This window comes from Macaca nemestrina, chromosome 20, assembly GCF_043159975.1.
Source record: "Macaca nemestrina isolate mMacNem1 chromosome 20, mMacNem.hap1, whole genome shotgun sequence".
Classification (NCBI taxonomy): Eukaryota; Metazoa; Chordata; class Mammalia; order Primates; family Cercopithecidae; genus Macaca; species Macaca nemestrina.
In genome coordinates this window covers 42,563,592-42,581,378 of record NC_092144.1, presented here as the reverse complement: position 1 = coordinate 42,581,378, position 17,787 = coordinate 42,563,592, and the positions used below count along the sequence as shown (strand labels likewise).

The window sequence follows — 17,787 nt, the reverse complement described above, 5'->3', positions numbered from 1 at the left end:
AAAAGAAAATAAAAGAAAAGAAAAAGAAAAAAAAAACAGCGGTGGCTCACACCCGTAATCCCCACACTTTGGGAGACCGAAGTGGGCAGGGCGGATCACCTGAGGTCAGGAATTCGAGACCGGCCTGGCCAACATGATGAAACCTCGTCTGTACTAAAAATGCAAAAATTAGCCAAGTGTGGTGGCGTGCACCTGTAATCCCAGCTGAGGCTGAGGCAGGAGAAACGCTTGAACCGGGGAGGCGGAGGCTGCAGTGAGGCAAGATCATGCCATTGCACTCCAGCCTGGGCAACAGAGACTCCATCTCAGTAAATAAATAAATAAATAAATAAATAAATAAATAAATAGCAAAGAGAAAAAGAAAGGGAGAAAAGATTTCAAATCCTGTATCCAATGAGGGACTTTTTTATTTTTATTTTTTCTTCGAGATGGAGTCTCTCTCTGTCTCTCAGGCTGGCGTAACCATGAGCCAGAAATAAACCAGCTCCACAATGACGCAAGCCGAGTTTGCAATAAATTCATCCCTGATTGGATCCAGGTGAATGCTCCTATCAGCACTGCAAAGCGTCAAAGTCTCCTTGCAAGCTTTCCTGGGCAATGTCAATCAAAAACCACCAAGATACAAAGGCTCAAGAATTGACTGGAAAACGAGAGAAATAAACAAACAAACAAAAACAATAAACCCAGATCCATAGAGGCGGCAGAAAGAGGAACTGCTTCCGGGGCAGGTGAATTTGACTGTTTGGAACACAGCCTCATGCCATGCCTGCAATTTCTGCACTGGGACTATCCTGTCGGGTTTGACATGTGACTCCCTGGAGAATGTAAAAACTCCAATGCCTCACCCAACCCTACCCCACCACCCCCAAAGCCTCGAATGCACTTGCTCGGGAATTGGTTCCCACATGCAAATATGGGTAGAACCCCAGCGCTAAGCAACCAACCCCAGCCCAGGCAGCTGGCTTCAGCCCACACCGGGCCGTCTGCAGTGAGGACAGAGTCCCCTGCGATCTTTCCCCGGTCTGGAGTTTCCACGCAGTCATCGGACTGACGGTCACGCTGACCGGACTCAGTCCCGCACCCCTTCCCCATGGGGTCCCCTTGGCCTTGCCGGCCCAGGTCTTGCATTTGTGAAACGGCTGCAACCACTGCGCGGCTGCAGGGAGACGGGCAATCTTCAGGCCTTTGCGAGGCTCTGCTAAGCCCGGCGACCGTCGGGGATCGGCACCCGCATGGGCTCTCCCAAGTGGCAGCTTGGAGCCAGGAAGACTAGTGCGAGGAACCCATGCCACAGAAGGCGGCGCAGGAGAGCGCGTCCACCGCCCGCCTTGAGGAAGCAGCCTCGGGGCGAACACCGGCTGCTCGGTGGACTCTCAGGGCTGCTTCCCCGCCCGCCCACCTCCCACGGCCAGCCAGCACCATGACAACCGCAGTCGCCTAGGTCCCCGCGCCGCCCACGCCCCTCAGCGCCTGAGACCCGAGTAGGTGGAGTCCAAAACCTGCCTGCACCCGTTGGGGGACCCGGCTACAGCGGCGTCTCGGGCTCCCCCTCACATCCACATGGTATCGGGCAGCCGGGTGAGGGCACAGAGCACAAAAGCGCAGGAGCAAAAATTGGAAGAGCTTGGACGCTCGGTTGAGGCACCGCTGGGATTCGAACCCAGGATCTCCTGTTTACTAGACAGGCGCTTTAACCAACTAAGCCACGGCGCCGCCCGTACAAACACCTCGAGAAATGAGTCCTCATTACTATTTACCATATGGGCCGCGCGCACGCGCACAGACTCGGCCTGTTGCGGCGCACGCGTAGTGTGGCTCCCGATTCACACCGGCATCTGAGACAGACCGGAAGCTCGGGCTGCAAGTAGCGGGCAGCCTGGGAAGGCGAAGCTTACTGGTCACAATGTCTTTTTCAACGTGGAACCAGGACCCTCCGCCTTTGGGGAACGCTGGCGCAGGGCTTGCGCCTCGGCAGGGCGGCAGAGCCCCTACCCACTCCGGAGAACCCCCGGCCCCGCCAGCGCGGCCGGGCTGCTGGCTCCCCTGGCGTCAAGTCGGGGTGCACACCCGCCTGGGTCCGACGGTGACCCCGGTGAGCTTCGGACCGTTCCGCCCGGGGACCTCAGCCTGAGAAGGCCGAGGCCCTGCCAGCTCCCGCAGCCATAACTTCAGTTGAGTCGCTTCTTCCGGGGATCCTGAGCTGGGCAAAAGTTGAGGAGTCAGGAAGGCTCAGAGGAGGGATCGTGGGCTTCGGAGTTCCCAGGCTGCTGGCGTAGGGCACCAACACCTTATATGGAGGGGTTTCTGCTGCCAGAGCAGGCAAGGCCCTCCCCTCCCTGGTTTCTCACTTGCGCCTTCTGGGTGTCCTCACGCAACTACACCAGCCACTGGTTTCCGCACTTTCCAGAGGGCCTGTGGCAACTACGAAGCCGAACACTGCCAACCCATCCACCCAGCATCCCCGCAGCATGCACAGAAAGGTTCGCCCAGCATGGTGTGCAATAGGAACCTAAGCTCCTATCTCAGCCTATTTATGGACTGATGCACGCTGTGCAAAATGCCGTGGCAGCAGGAAGAGGGCTGCACATAGGCATGGGCGTTCTGGAAATTGAGACATCTAGAGGAGAAAGCATGTGACATCCCGTGATGGCAATGCCACCGCCACCCCCTTGCCTAATCAAACGGTCCTCTGCGCTGGGCAGGTGGCCATCTGGGAGCATTAGCCAGGGAGGCATCCATTGTGTCTTGCCATCTCGCCCACAGAGGGGGCCCCACACCTTGTCATACTCATTTGACAAACTGTCCAGAACTGTTGGTGCCAGCCCCCACGGGTCATCTTACAGGCAACTGCAGACTCCACAATGTGAGTCTAATATACGTTCCAAGTATCAAACAGGATGAGCACCAAGGCATAAAGCTTAGAAATAGCAAGACCGCTTTTCAAATGCACGTGCACACTTGTTTTCCAAAGGAATTAGATTTATTCTGCATGAAAACGGAAAGTCAAGTGTTCACTCCCCAAGCTGAAAGCTGAGGAGGTGGCACTGTGCTGAGAGCCCAGCCAGGGCTTGTGTCCTGCCCCAGTCTGACAGGCCTACTGAGCCTGGGAGGGGCCCAAGAGAAAGTCCCCGCAGAGCCCCAAAACCTACATGCTAGGAAGCATGTGCTGGAGTCACTCAAAGGGGCCTGTAGCTGTCAATCATCCTTGCTTCCCCCGGGCGGCGGTGGCAAGTTCTCCCTCTCCGATGATGATGATGATGAAGTGTCTGCTGGCAAGCCCCTTGTATCTATCCGGCAGAACACGCATTGGGTGAACACTTCAGAAGAGGTGTCACTCTTGAAGATGGAGAAAGGCCTGTCACATCTTTCGCACTGACATGGGATATTTTAAAAGAGCAGAAAGGAGGTGCTGGTCAGAGGGGATCCAGGCAAGCCGTTAGAATTCTCCCGCCTGATCCAGCTACTTTGAGCTGGGGCAAGGGAAGGGTTCCCCTCTCTGGAATCTCTTTTTTGTTTGTGTTTTTTTGGTTTTTGTTTTTTTGTTTGTTTTTTTGAGACAGAGTCTCACTCTCTGTTGCCCAGGCTGGAGTGCAGTGGTGCCATCTTGGCTCACTGCAACCTCCGCCTCCCAGGTTCAAGCGCTTTTCCTGCCTCAGCTAACCCGAGTAGCTGGGATTACAGTCATGCACCACCACATCCAGCTAATTTTTGTATTTCTAGTAGAGATGGGGTTTCTGCATGTTGGCCAGGCTGGTCTCGAACTCCTGGCCTCAAGTGATCCACCCACCTCGGCTGCCCAAAGTGCTGGGATTACAGGCGTGAGCCACCGGGCGCAGCGCCTCTCTGGAATCTCTAACCCCACAAAGGCGGAAATTGCAGAGAGAGAATGAGCACAGCTTCTTCCCCACCAATGGCTAAGCAGGTCCTGCCAGCTCATGTCTCCTGCCATGGAGGCCCTGAGGACATGCGTGGCAAGCCCCTTGACAGTCGGGAGGATGGGGGTGGGTGTCCAGCCCCATCCATGGTTCTGTGCAGAGTACAATTGTGGGACTGAGAGGATTACTCCCTGACATCCTGAGAACACCCAACTTTTACAGAACCATGAGACTAAAGTAGGCAAGATTTCTAAACAAAGCAGGGGTGTGAAGTAGATTGACGCGGGTGCTAGGCGCCCTCCTGTGTCCGTGAGCCTGTTTCTGGTCAAAGCTCACAGAGAACACTGGAAACAAATGGCACAACTCACCCACCACGTCTGCTTCCCACTAACAAGCAAGAATCCCATGGGATGGGGTCTCCCAGGCTATGGGCAGAGGCCCCTCAGGGGTTCCCGCCATGCATGGTCCCCTGGAGAAGAGCCTGCAAGGTGGCACGCCCCTGCTCTGGCTTTCCCAGCCCCTAGGCTGGGAAAGCCCCTAGGCTTTGCTGTCTTGCCCGCTCCAGGACACTGAGGCCTGCTCGGGGCAGCCTGGTCTCTGAGGCTTCTCATGTTGATTGATTCAGAGCAAGTCAAATGCAGCAGGTTCATCCTTGCTTCAGCTTCAGGTAGGCCTCTTTCTTTTCCTTTTTTTGCAAGATATAAATTAGATCCCAGTTCGGGCGCGGATAGCTCACACCTGTAGTCCCAGCACTTTGGGAGGCTGAGGTGGGTGGATCACTTGAGCTCAGGAGTTCGAGACCAGCCTGGCCAACATGGTGAAACCCCGTCTCCAATAAAAACACAAAACAATTAGCTGGGCGTAGTGGCGGGCGCCTGTAGTCCCAGCTACTCAGGAGGCTGAGTCAGGAGAATCGCTTGAACCTGGGAGGCAGAGGTTGCAGTGAGACGAGATCGCGCGACTGCACTCCGGCCTGGGTGACAGAGCTAGACTCCCTCTCAAAAAAGAAATAGAGAAAAAGAAAAAAGAAATTTGATCCTTTACCTACCTTATCCTACATTCCTACATCCCACGGTCCAACCCCAGAACAGCAGGGCTGACAGAGGAGGTGGCTCCCAGGCCCTGCCCTAGGTGGCCGGTGAAAGACAAGGGCCATCCCTGCTCTGTGGCAAGTCAGCTTTCGGGGTTTAATGGCTAACACGGCCACAGGGACAGGGCCCATTTGAGTCCCACCCCTCATACTCCTGCCTTGCTGTGCGGCTCCCAAATTAGCCATTCCCAGAAGCCGTGGCTCCCAGCCAAACCTGAAAGGAGGTCAAGTCTAGGTGGCTCCAGGATTCCCAGGGAAGGACTCAAGCGGGCCCAGCTCACACTCCAAGGCAGCAGCCAGGTGTGTGCACAGAGAGGCTCCAGTGGGGAGTTGGCTCCAGTGGGGAGTTGCCTCCACTGCCCAGGGACAGCCTCTGTGGCCAGCCCGGGCTGGGCCTGGTGAAGCGGAAAATTTGCTGGCCTGACCACCAAGCTCTTGCACTAGAGAAGCGCGGGCACCTGAGCCTCCTGCATGGGAAGTGGGGCACTGGGGACCTACCCAGGGTAGGAGGCTCACGCAGTGCCCCGTTGTGTACCTGGCCATTCCTCCACTGACCAGTGCTCCTGCAGGCTTCATCCCCTCCACGCCCCCTCACTCCATCCCTCCGACACACCAGACTGGCTCCCGCCTCTCAGGCTCTGCATTGGCTGTTCTCTTTGCTGGGAAGTTCTTTCCTTTTTTTTTTTTTTTTTTGAGACAGAGTCTCGCTCTGTTGCCCAGGCTGGAGTGCAGTGGCGAAATCTCGACTCACTGCAACTTCCACCTCCCAGTCCCAGGTTCAAGGGATTATCCTGCCTTAGCCTCCCGAGTAGCTGAAATGACAGGCCTGCACCACTACGCCTGGCTAATTTGTTTGTATTTTTAGTAGAGATGGGGCTTCACCATGTTGTCCAGGCTAGTCTTAAACTCCTACCTCAGGTAATCTGCCTGCTTCAGCCCCCCAAAATGTTGGGATTACAGGCGTGAGCCACTGCATCCAGCTGGAAGTTCTTTCCTTTAAATATCTACATGGCTCACCCCCTCACCACCTTCAAGTCGACACAGCGGTCACCTCTCAATGAGACTTATCCTGACCACCCTTTAAAATCTGGCAACCTCCAGCACTCCTATTCCCGTTTCTTGTGTATTTTTCTGTCAATTACTTATCACCATGCGACTTACTACACATTTTTCTTGTGTCTTTCCTCTTTGTGTCCTCTCTTTTAGAATCTAAGCTCCCCCGGGGCAAAAATGTCAGTCCGTTTGTTCACAGTTGCATCTCCAGGTGCCCAAAGTTCATTTAAATGACAAATTAATTTATAGAGGGAACTAATGAAAGCCTTCCCTGGGCTTAATTTTACCCGATACCAACCTGTTTCACCTTTAAGCCCATAGCCTTTTTGTACTTGATTATCAAAGGAATTTCGTCAATTTCTTCAATGTTCCACAGTCTCATGGTCGTATCCTAAAACAAATAGCAAACCAACGGTCACAAAACAGGCTGTGGTACATCCATACAAAGGAATATCATTCAACAATCCAAAGACATGGGCTGTCAAGGCACCAAAAGACAGAGAAGCCTTCAATGCACATTGTTAAGCCATAGAAGCCAACCTGAAGAGGCTACAGAGTATAATTCCAACCACATGACATTCTGGAAAAGGCAAAACTAAAATAAATAGATCAGTGGTTGCCCAGGATTATGGGAAAGAGGAGGAGGGATGAATAGTAAAACTATTCTGTGTGGCCAGGCGCGGTGGCTCATGCTTGTAATCCCAGCACTTTGAGAGGCCAAGGTGGGTGAGGTAGAAGTTCAAGACCAGCCTGACCAATAATGGTGAAACCCCGTCTCTACTAAAAATACAAAAATAGCTGGGTATGGTGGCATACACCTGTAGTCCCAGCTACTTGGGAGGCCAAGACAGGAGAATTGCTTGAACCCAGGAGGCAGAGGTTGCAGTGAGACAAGATCGTGCCACTGCACTCAAGCCTGGGCGACAGAGCGAGACTCTGTCTCAAAAAAAAACTATTCTGTATGACACTGTATTGGTGGATATATGCTATACATTTGGCAAAACCCGTAGAACTATACAACACAAAGCATGAAACGATGTAAACCACGGACTTTAGTTAATAAATAATAGTTCCTGAAAGGAATGCAGTCCTATTAATACCTGGATTTTAGCCCAGCGAGAGCTTGTCAGACTTCTGTCTTACAGAACTGTAAGATATTAAATTTGTGTTGTTTAATGTTTAAACAGTACAGTCTGGTAACTTATTATTATAGCAGCAATAAAAACACGGATACACTGAGTATGTTACATTTCTTGATTCAGCAGTTGCAACTAAATGTCCTATGGGAAAACAAAGGGGACATTTTTGTAATAGATGTGTTGGCTTTTTTTTGGTAATAGATGTGTTGGCTTCATGCTGAGTACAGCGGTCAGATCTTACCAATAAGCATACTTCCTACAGTATAGCAAGTGATTTGCCAAATCGTGGCAACAAAAAATGTCCTCCTTGCTCTTAGCTACTTTAATTTGAAAGTTAGTTTCAAGCTGGGCATGGTGGCTCGCACCTGCAATCCCAGCACTTTTGGAGGCCAAGGCATGCGGATCACCTGAGGTCAGGAGTTTGAGACTAGCCTGGCCAACATGGCGAAACCCTGTCTCTACTAAAAATACAAAAATTAGCCAGGTATGGTGCTGCATGCCCATAATCCCAGCTACTCAGGAGACTGAGGCAGGAGAATCGCTTGAACCTGGGAGGCAGAGGTTGCAGTAAGCTGAGATTGTACCATTGCACTCCAGCCTGGGTGACAGAGCGAGACTGTGTCTCAAAAAAATAATAATAATAATTTTTTTTAATTAGCTGGGTGTGGTGATGCACACCTGTAGTCCCAGCTACTCGGAAGGCTGAGGCAAGAGGATTACCTGAGCCCAGGAGTTTGAAGCTGCAGTGAGCTATGATCGCGCCACTGCACTCCAGCCTGAGTGACATGGTGAGACCCTGTCTCTAAAAAAATTAAGTTGGAGTTTTTAATCTTCTGGATTTCTATGAAGATTTTGATAAAACTGCAGAAAACCAAAGCATGTTGGTCCTCATCTAAATGCAAACTAGACTTTGCTCGTCTATCTCCATATTCAGCAGACAGTGCCGTTGTAAATTTTGGCAAATTCCATTCCTTCTGTAAATTTCTTACCAAAGCAAATGCAATGCCAAATGGCCTGCACACTTTGTACACAAAACTCCTAAAAAGGGAGTGTGGTTTTCTTACCTATAATGTTGGGTCTTTCATAATAAAAGTTTGGGGCCACTTTTCACCTTCCTCAAAATGTACAGAAGCACTTAATGAGATTTTTTTTTCTTTTTTTTTTTTTTTTTTTTTTTTTAGACGGAGTCTCGCTCTGTAGCCCAGGCTGGAGTGCAGTGGCCGGATCTCAGCTCACTGCAAGCTCCGCCTCCCGGGTTCACGCCATTCTCCGGCCTCAGCCTCCCGAGTAGCTGGGACTACAGGCGCTGCCACCTCGCCCGGCTATTTTTTGTATTTCTTAGTAGAGACAGGGTTTCACCGTGTTAGCCAGGATGGTCTCGATCTCCTGACCTCGTGATCCGCCCATCTCGGCCTCCCAAAGTGCTGGGATTACAGGCTTGAGCCACCGCGCCCGGCCGAGATTTTTTTTTTCTTTCTATAAGACAAGGTTTTATTTTGTCACCCAGGCTGGAGTGCAGTGGTGTGCTCTCAGCTCACTACAACCTCCGCCTCCCAGGCTCCAGTGATTCTCCTGCCTTGGCCTCCTGAATAGCTGGGACTACAGGCACACACCACTATATCCCACTAATTTTTTGTATTTTTAGTAGAGACGGGATTTTGGCATGTTACCCAGGCTGGTCTCAAACTCCTGGGCTCAGGCAATCTGTCCACCTCAGCCTCCCAAATTGCTGGCATTACAGGCATGAAACAACATGCCCAGCCAAGATTTTCAATTAGCGAAATGGAGATATCTTCCTTAAACATGTGCCTACAAGATGGCTATTATCATTTCTGAGCATAGAAAAGATGTTAAAATGGGCCGGGCACAGTGGCTCATGCCTGTAATCCCAGCACATTGGGAGGCCAAGGCGGGTGAATCACTTGAGGCCAGGAGTTTGAGATCAGCCTGGACAACAAGGCCAAACCCCATCTCCACTTAAAATACAAAAAATTAGCCAAGCATGGTGGCAGGCACCTGTAATCCCAGCTACTGGGGAGGCTAAGGAAGGAGGATTGCCTGAGCCTGGGAGACTGAGGCTGCAGTGAGCTGAGATTGTGCCACTGTACTCCAGTCTGGGCAACATAGCAAGACCCTGTCTCTTTAAAACATAAATAAATGGGCCAGACGCAGTGGCTCGCGCCTGTAATGCCAGCATTTTTGGGAGGCTGAGGTGGGTGGATCACTAGAGGACAGGAGTTCAAGACCAGCCTGACCAACATGGAGAAACCCCATCTCTACTAAAAATACAAAATCAGCCAGGCGTGGTGGCGCGTGTCTGTGATCCCGGCTACTCATGAGGCTGAGGCAGGAGAATCGCTTGAACCCGGGAGGCAGAGGTTGCGGTGAGCCAAGATTGCACCATTGCACTCCAGCCTGGGCAACAAGAGAGAAACTCCGTCTCAAAAATAAAATAAAATAAATAAATAATGCACATTTTAGATAGATATAGCCTATACCATGAGTTTATAGTGCAAAGGACTTCATTGACAAATACCTGGTCTTTTAAAGCAAGCTTATAGATTTAGTGCATTGAACATTTTTGGAGTGCTGGGAAATAAAGCCTGCAAATCAAAGAACCTGTTGTTGCCAGTAAGTAAAATCTTTTTTTTTTTTTTTTTTTGAGACTGGGTCTCACCCTGTCACCCAGGCTAGAGTGCCATGACTTGATCTTGGCTCACTGCAACCTCCCCTTCCCTAGTTCAAGTGATTCTCCTGCCTCAATCTCCCAAGTAGTTGGGACTACAGTCACGCGCCACCAAGCCTGGCTAATTTTTGTATTTTTAGTACAGACGGGGTTTCACCATGTTGGCTAGGCTGGTCTCGAACTCCTGACCCCAGGTGATCCACTTGCCTCGGCCTCCCAAAGCGCTGAGATTATAGGCATGAGCCACCATCCCCAGCCAGTAAGTGAAATGTTAAGTATCCATGCTCAAATGATTTTGCTGAGGGGATATTTAGCTTGAAGTTATCACATTGGGCTGACACCAGGAATCAGTATAATGTGGGCTTGATAAGAACAGAGCTGCAAATCAAAGCGAGTTTTACATTTGACAGTGTTCAGTTTTACCACTACAGAAACTAAAAGGATGTCCTGAAGGTTGCAAGCAGTTCAGAGAAGTATTATTTGCCATGGAAACAGAAAAGCAAAGATATCCTACTGTATTAAGGGACAGAAAGAAACATGTCATTGTTGGTTTTTTTAACTTGTGATAAAATATATACAACATAATATCATTTTAACAATTTGTAAGTATACAATTAAGTCACATTAAATACATTCACAATCTTCTGTCACCATAACCACTCTCTATACCCAAAACTTTTTCATCATCCCCAACAAAAACTCCATTACCCATTAAATAATTACTTTCTCCCCACCCTCCAGCCTCTGGCAACCACCATTCTACCTTCTGTCTCTGAATTTGGCTATGCTGGATTCCTGGTCTAAGAAGAATCATTACCGTATTTGCCCTTTTGTGACTGGCTTATTTCACTTAGCATGTCATCAAGATTCATCCATGATGTAGCATGTCAGAATTTCCCCCTTTTTATGGCTGAATTCCTTTGTATGGATAGATCACACTTTATGTATCCATTCATCCAACACCTAGGTCTCTTCTACCTTTTAGCTATTATAAATAATGCTACTGTGAACGTTGGCATATAAGTATCAATAAGACCCTGCCTTCATTTCTTTTGAATATAAACCCAAAAGTGGGCAGGGCATAGTGGCTCACACCTATAATCCCAGCACTTTGGGAGGCCGAGGCGGGTGGATCACCTGAGGTCAGGAGTTCGAAACCAGCCTGGCTAACATGGCGAAACCCTATCTCTACTAAAAACCCAAAAATTAGCTGGGCATAGTGGCACGCACCTGTAATCCCAGCTACTCAGGAGGCTGAGGCAGGTGAATCACTTGAACCCAGGAGGCGTAGATTGCAGTAAGTGGACATCACGCCATTGCACTCTAGCCTGAGTGATAAGAGTGAAACTCCATCTCAAACAAACAAACAAACCAACAAAACACCCAAAAGTGGAGTTGCTGGATCATATGGTAGTTCCGTTTAACCTTTTGCGGAACTGCCAAACCATTTCCCACAGCAGCTGCACTATTTTACATTCCCATCAGTCATGCACAAGCGTTCCAGTTGCTCTGCATCCTTTGCCAACATTCATTATTTTCTGAGTTTTTTTTTATTATAGACCTCCTGGTAGATGTGAAGTGGTACCTTACAGTGCTTTTGATGTGCATTTCCCTAATGACTAATGATGTTGAGCATCTTGTCATGTGCTTCTTGGCCATTTGTATATCTTCTTTGGAGAAATGTCTATTCGAGTCTTTTGCCCATCCTTGAATTGGGTTGTTTTTTGTTGTTGAGTTTTCAGAGTTCTTTATGTATTCTGCATATTAATCCCTTATCAGATACATGATGTGCAACTATATTCTCCCATTCTCTAAGCTGTCTTTTCGCTTTCTTGATATTATCCTTTGATGCACAAAAGTTCTTAATTTTGACGAAGGTTAGGTTGTCTATTTTTGCTCTCATTGCCTATACTTTTGTTGTCATATCCATGAAATCACTGCCAAATTCAATATCATGAAGATTTTCTCTACTGTTTTCTTCTGAGGGTTTTACAGTTTAGCTCTCAAGTTAAGGTGTTTGATCCTGAGTTAATTTTTCTATACAGTATTAGGTAAGGGTGCAGTTTCATCCTTTGCATGTAAATTTCCAATTTTCCCAGAAGCATTTGTTGAAAAGACTGTCCCTTCTCCATTGAATGGTCTCAGCACCCTTGTCAAAAATCCCTTATTTCTGGGCTTTCTATTCTAAGCCATCAGTCTATATGTCTGTCCCTATGCCAGAACCACACTGTTTTAATTACTATAGACTTGTAGTAACTTCAAAGTCAGGAAGTGTGAGTCCTCCAATTTTCTTCTTCTCCTTCTCCCTCTTATTCTTCTCCTTCTCCCTCTTATTCTTCTCCTTCCCCTTCTCCTTCTCCTTCTTCAGGATTGTTTTGGCTGTTTGGGGCCCCTTGCAATTTCATATGAAAATGCTGTTAGAATTTTGATAGGGATTATGCAGAATCTGTAGATTACTTTGAGTGGTACTGACATCTTAATGATGAGTCTTCCTGTCCATGAATATAGGGTGTCTTTCCATTCATTCAGGTCTTCTTTAATTTCTTTAAGCAATACTTTATAGTATTCATTGTGCCAGTCTTTCACTACCTTTGTTAGATTTATTCGTAAGTATTGTTTTAGATGCCATTGTAAATGGAATTGCTTTTTCTTTTCAGATTGTTCATTGCTGGTGTATAGAAACACAACTGCTTTTTTTGTGTTGATTTTGTACCCTGAAACTTTGTTGAATTCATTTATTAGCTTTAGTAGCTTTCGTGTGAATTCTTTGGGATTTTCTATATTTATGATCATGCCACCTACGAATAGAAATAATTTTGGGGCCAGGCATGGTTGCTCATGCCTGTAATCCCAGCACTTTGGGAGGCAGAGGCAGGCAGATCATGGGGTCAGGAGTTCAAGGCCAGCCTTGCCAACATGGTGAAACCCCGTCTCTATTAAAAATGCAAAAAATTAGCCGGGCATAGTGGCACATGCCTGTAATCCCAGCTACTCAGGAGGCTGAGGCAGGAGAATTGCTTGAACCCAGAAGATGGAGGTTGCAATGAGCCGAGATCATGCCACTGCACACCAGCCTAGGCGACAGAGCAAGACTCCATCTCAAAAAAAAAAAAGAAAGAAAGAAAGAAATCATTTTGACTGGGCATAGTGGCTCACACCTGTAATCCCAGCACTTTGAGAGGCCAAGGCCGGCAGATCACTTGAAGTCAGGAGTTCAAGGCCAGCCTGGACAACATGGTGAAATCCCGTTTCTACCAGAAGAATTGCTTGAATCCAGGAGATGGAGGTTGCAGTGAGCTGAGATTGTGCCACTGCACTCTAGCCTGGATGACAGAATGAGACCCTGGGAAGAAAGAAAGAAGAAGGAAGGAAGGAAGGAAGGAAGGAAGGAAGGAAGGAAGGAAGGAAGGAAGGAAGGAAGGAAGGAAGGAAGGAAGGAAGGAAGGAAGGAAGGGAGAGAGAGAGAGAGAGAAGAAAAGGGGAGGGGAGGAGAGGGGAGGGGAGGGGAGAGGAGAGGAGAGAAGAGGAGAGGAGGAAGACAGGAAGGAGAGGCAGGCAGGCAAGTTGGGAGGGAGGGAACGAAGGGAAGGAAGAGAATTTTACCTCTTTTCAATTTGGATGCCTTTTATTTATTTTTTTCTTGTCTAATAGCTCTGGCTAGCACTTCCAGTACAATACTGAATAGTAGCAGTGAAAGTAGGCATCCTTGTCCTGATCCTGATCTTAAGGAAGAAAAATTTTAGTCTTTTACCACTGAGAATCATGTTAGCTGCAGATTTTTTATAAACACTCTTTATCATGTTGAGGAATTTTCCCTTTATTCCTAGCTTTCTGAGTTTTTTATTATTATCATGAAACGGTTTTGGATTTTTTCAAATGCTTTTCTGTGTCAGTTGAAATGATCGTATAGGTGTTTTTCCCTTTGTTCTATTAATGTGATATATCACACTGATTTTATGTTGAGCCACCCTGTATCCCTGGAACAAATCCCACTTGGTCATGGTAAACAATCCTTTTAATGTACTATTGGATTTTATCTGCCCATATTATGTTGAGCATATTTGCATCTATATTAACAAGAGATATTGGTCTGTAATTTTCTTTTCTTGTGACATTTGTACTTGGCTTTGATATCCAACTGGTGCTGGCCTCATAGAATGAAGTCACTGCTTTATATTAAATATAAGTGATATGTGTTTAATCAGTTCTATTTTATTTGTGTTTGCTTTTTTAAACAGTCTTACCTCTATGTATGTTAAGAATATATAATATAACCTACAAAATTTATTTATTTATTTGTTGGACACAGGGTCTAGCTCTGTCACCCAGGATAGAGTGTAGTGGCATGATTGTGGCTCACTGCAGCCTCCGCCTCCCATACTCAAACCATCCTCCCATCTCAGACTCCTGAGTAGCTGGAACTACAGGTGTGCACCACCATTCCTAGCTAATTTTTTGTATTTCTGGTAAAGACAGGGTTTCACCATGTTGCCCAAGCTGGTCCTAAACCCCTGGGCTCAAGCGAACCTCCTGCCTCTGCCTCCCAAAGTGCTAGGATTACAGGCATGAGCCACTGTGCCTAGCCAAAAGTTTAAATATTCAATACTTTTTTTTTTTTAAGAGACAAGTTCTCACTCTGTCGCCCAGGCTGGAGTATAATGGCATGGTCACAGGTCACTGCAGCCTCAGCCTCCTAAGCTGAAGCATTCCTCCCATCTCAGCCTCCCAAGTAGGTGGGCCTGGAGTAACTGAGACTGTAGGCTCACATCACTATGCCTGGCTAATTTTTTGTAGAGACAGGGTTTCGCCACATTGCCTAGGTTGGCCTCAAATTCCTGAGCTCAAGCTATCTGCCTACCTTGGCCTCCCAAAGTGCTGGGATTACAGACATGAGCAGCCACCACACCCAGCCTTTTGTTTTTAGACAGGGTCTCATTGTTTGGCCCAGGCTGGAGTGCAGTGATGCCATCATGACTCACTGCAGCCTCAACCTCCCAGGCTCAGGCCATCCTCCCACCTCAGCCTCCCAAGTAGCTGGGTGGTCTCCAAGGCTTATCCATTAGCTAATGCTTTCCCTTCAAGCCCCCCATTGGCTCCACTGCTCACCGATCCAGTCAGACTCTTTTTCCAACAAAGTTCAAATGTCAACAGTGCAGACACAGAAATACCTGGAAACTCCTTGCAATTGCTGACGCAAGGACATGCTCTCCCCATTCCCAGGCAGCTCCGTGAACACTATGGCCCGGCCAGGTACAGCTCACCGAACCCACCCAGGAATTTTATACATGGCAATAACTCTTCCGCTATCACCAATTCTGACGAATGTGATCGATATTGTAAGCTTGGCCACTTTTACCTTGGAAGCAGACAGGATCCATTTCTTGTTGTTGCTAATGGCAACATCCATCACCCAGTCATTATGGCCCTGAAGAAATAACAAATTTTAATGAAAACCTGGAGAAAATAATTTTGAAAAAACAACAAAAACAAGCTGGGTGTGGTGGCTCACACCTGCAACCTGCCCTTTGGGAAGCCGAGGCGGGAGGGTCACCTGAGCCCAGGAGATAGAAGCTTCAGTGAGCCATGATTGTACCACTGCACTTTAGCCTGGGCAACAGAGTGAGGTCCCATTCTAAAAAAACAACAAAGAGTCAAGAACCCAGTGTTGCTAACATTTCAGAGTAGCTGGCTGAACGCAGTGGCTCATGCCTGTAATCCCAGCACTCTGGGAGGTTGAGGTGGACAGATCGCTTGAGTCCAGGAGTTTGAGACCAGCCTGGACAACGTAGTGAAATCCCGTCTCTACTAAAAATACAAAATATTAACTGGGCATGGTGTGACATGCCTCTGTAATCCCAACTACTCAGGAGGCTAAAGTGGGAGAGTCACCTGAGCCCGGGGAGGTTGAGGCTGCAGTGAGTCATGATCACGCCACTGCACTCCAGCCTCGGCGACAGAGCGAGACTGTCTCAAAAAAAAAAAAAAAAGAGCAGAGCAGCTCATTGTACTTCCTTGGTTTCATCAACAACATTTAGGGTGGAATACAAAGTGTAAAGATGTGGGATATATGTACATTCTATGTTTTTTTGCTGTTGTTTTTTGGGGGTTTTTTTTTGGTTTGTTTTTGAGACAGAGTTTTGCTCTTGTTGCCCAGGCTGGAGTGCAGTGGCGCAATCTCCACTCACTGCAATCTTCACCTCCTGGGTTCAAGCGATTCTCCAGCCTCGGCCTCCCAAGTAGCTGGGATTACAGGTGCCCATCACCATGCCCAGCCGTTTCTATTTTTAGTAGAGACGGGGTTTCACCATGTTGGCCAGGCTGGTCTCAAACTCTTGACCTCAAGTGATCTGCCCGCCTAATCCTCACACAGTGCTAGAATTACAGGCATGAGCCACCACGCCCTGCCCACTCTATATTTATTTAGTTAGTTATTTTTATTTTGAGACAGGGTCTCACTCTGTCCCCCAGGCTGGAGTGTAGCAGCTCAATCATAGCTCACCGCAGCCTCTACCTCCTGAGCTCAAGTGATTCTCCTGCCTCAGCCTCCCAAGTAGCCAGGACCACAAATCTGTGTGCCACTGTGTATGGTTTCTTAATATAGTACTCGGGTGTTTAGCAGGATTGGGGGAGAAATATTATAATCCCAGCTGGTCTCAGGTTTTCGTTTGTGTTCTTTGTTCTAGGGAATACCCCTCAGAGGCCCTGTAAGTGAGGGGCTTTTGGCTCCCAGTAACTGTAAACTTGATCCACTGTGGCTTAAGCAGAGGAGGAGTGGGATGTTTTCTTTAGGTAAATAGGAGCTCAGAGCAGGCCGGGCGCGGTGCCTCACAACTGTCATCCCAGCACTTTGGGAGGCCGAGGCAGGAGATCGAGACCATCCTGGCTAACACGGTGAAACCCCGTCTCTACTAAAAAATACTATATATATATGTATATATATATATATATAGCCAGGTGTGGTGGCGGGCGCCTGTAGTCCCAGCTACTCAGGAGGCTGAGGCAGGAGAATGGCGTGAACCTGGGAGGCAGAGGTTGCAGTGAGCTGAGATCGCGCCACTGCCCTCCAGCAGAGACTCCATCTCAAAAAAAAAAGGAGCTCAGAGCAGATAGCTGCTATTGCTGCCTCAGGCACTGAATGATGGCTGGGCTTTATGCCAGCATCTCTGTCCTTCTTCGGCCTTCCCCTTAAGGAAAGAGGCAGAAAGTGAGGCCATCGTGTGGTCAGAGAAAAAGGAATCAGAGAGAAGGTTAAACCGCTCAGTGTGATAAAAGGACAGGAGTTTGGAGATGGGAGAACAGACAGAGAGGAGAGAAGAGAAGAGGAGAGAGAATAGAACAACCAGCTCTGTCACCCAGGCTGGAGTCCAGTGGTGCAGTCTCAGCTCACTGCAGCCTTGCTTCCCAGGCTCTAGAGATTTCTTATGCCTCAGCCTCCCAAGTAGCTGGGGCTACAGGTGGGCATCACCACATCTGGCTAATTTTTGTATTTTTAGTAGAGATAGGGTTTCACTATGTTGGCCAGGCTGGTCTCGAACTCCTGACTTCCAATGATCTTCCAGCCTCAGCCTCCCAAAGTGCTGGGATTACAGTATGAGCCACTGTGCCCAGATGACAGAGAGACTTTAAGCACAGAGAGGTTTAACATTCCATTTTAAGCTGTTTATTTGCTGTGAGTAAACTCCCTTTGTTTCCCCAAGTCCTAGGAGAAGACAGCTCAGATAGACCAGCCCCAGGGACCTGAACATGGGCTGCTGGAGGACACATGTCTACTTTGTGTCCCTGGAGACAGAAAGACCAAGAATCAGGGATGCACGCATTCACAGCCGAAGGTGACAGTGAGATCGTGAAACCAGGGAGTGTGCAGAAATCCTGGCGTGCAGGGCCCCTTGGGGGAACAGGGGCACAGCATGAGGCAATCGTGGGTTCTTGCTGTGTTGGATAACA

The 17,787-nt window shown here is 48.3% G+C and overlaps 1 protein-coding gene and 1 non-coding gene across 4 annotated transcripts in view; both read right to left on the bottom strand.

Moving 5' to 3' along the window:
* Positions 1-1,639: 1,639 nt before the first annotated feature.
* On the bottom strand, positions 1,640-1,713 carry TRNAT-AGU (transfer RNA threonine (anticodon AGU)). The gene has a single exon. It is a non-coding gene; the product is annotated as a tRNA-Thr (tRNA).
* A 1,245-nt stretch (positions 1,714-2,958) lies between these two features.
* LOC105495653 (WD repeat domain 88) overlaps positions 2,959-17,787 on the bottom strand; it is a 44,859-nt gene continuing 30,030 nt past the window's right edge. For 2 of the 3 annotated variants that reach the window (XM_071085991.1, XM_071085989.1), the window contains 3 exons: positions 15,200-15,268; positions 6,317-6,409; positions 2,959-3,372 (listed from right to left, as the gene is read on the bottom strand). In XM_071085991.1, coding sequence (XP_070942092.1) covers positions 3,196-3,372; positions 6,317-6,409; positions 15,200-15,268 — 339 coding nt within the window. In that variant the 3' untranslated portion in view covers positions 2,959-3,195. The remainder of the gene's footprint in view (positions 3,373-6,316; positions 6,410-15,199; positions 15,269-17,787) is intronic. The other variant, XM_071085990.1, reaches the window with a different exon arrangement.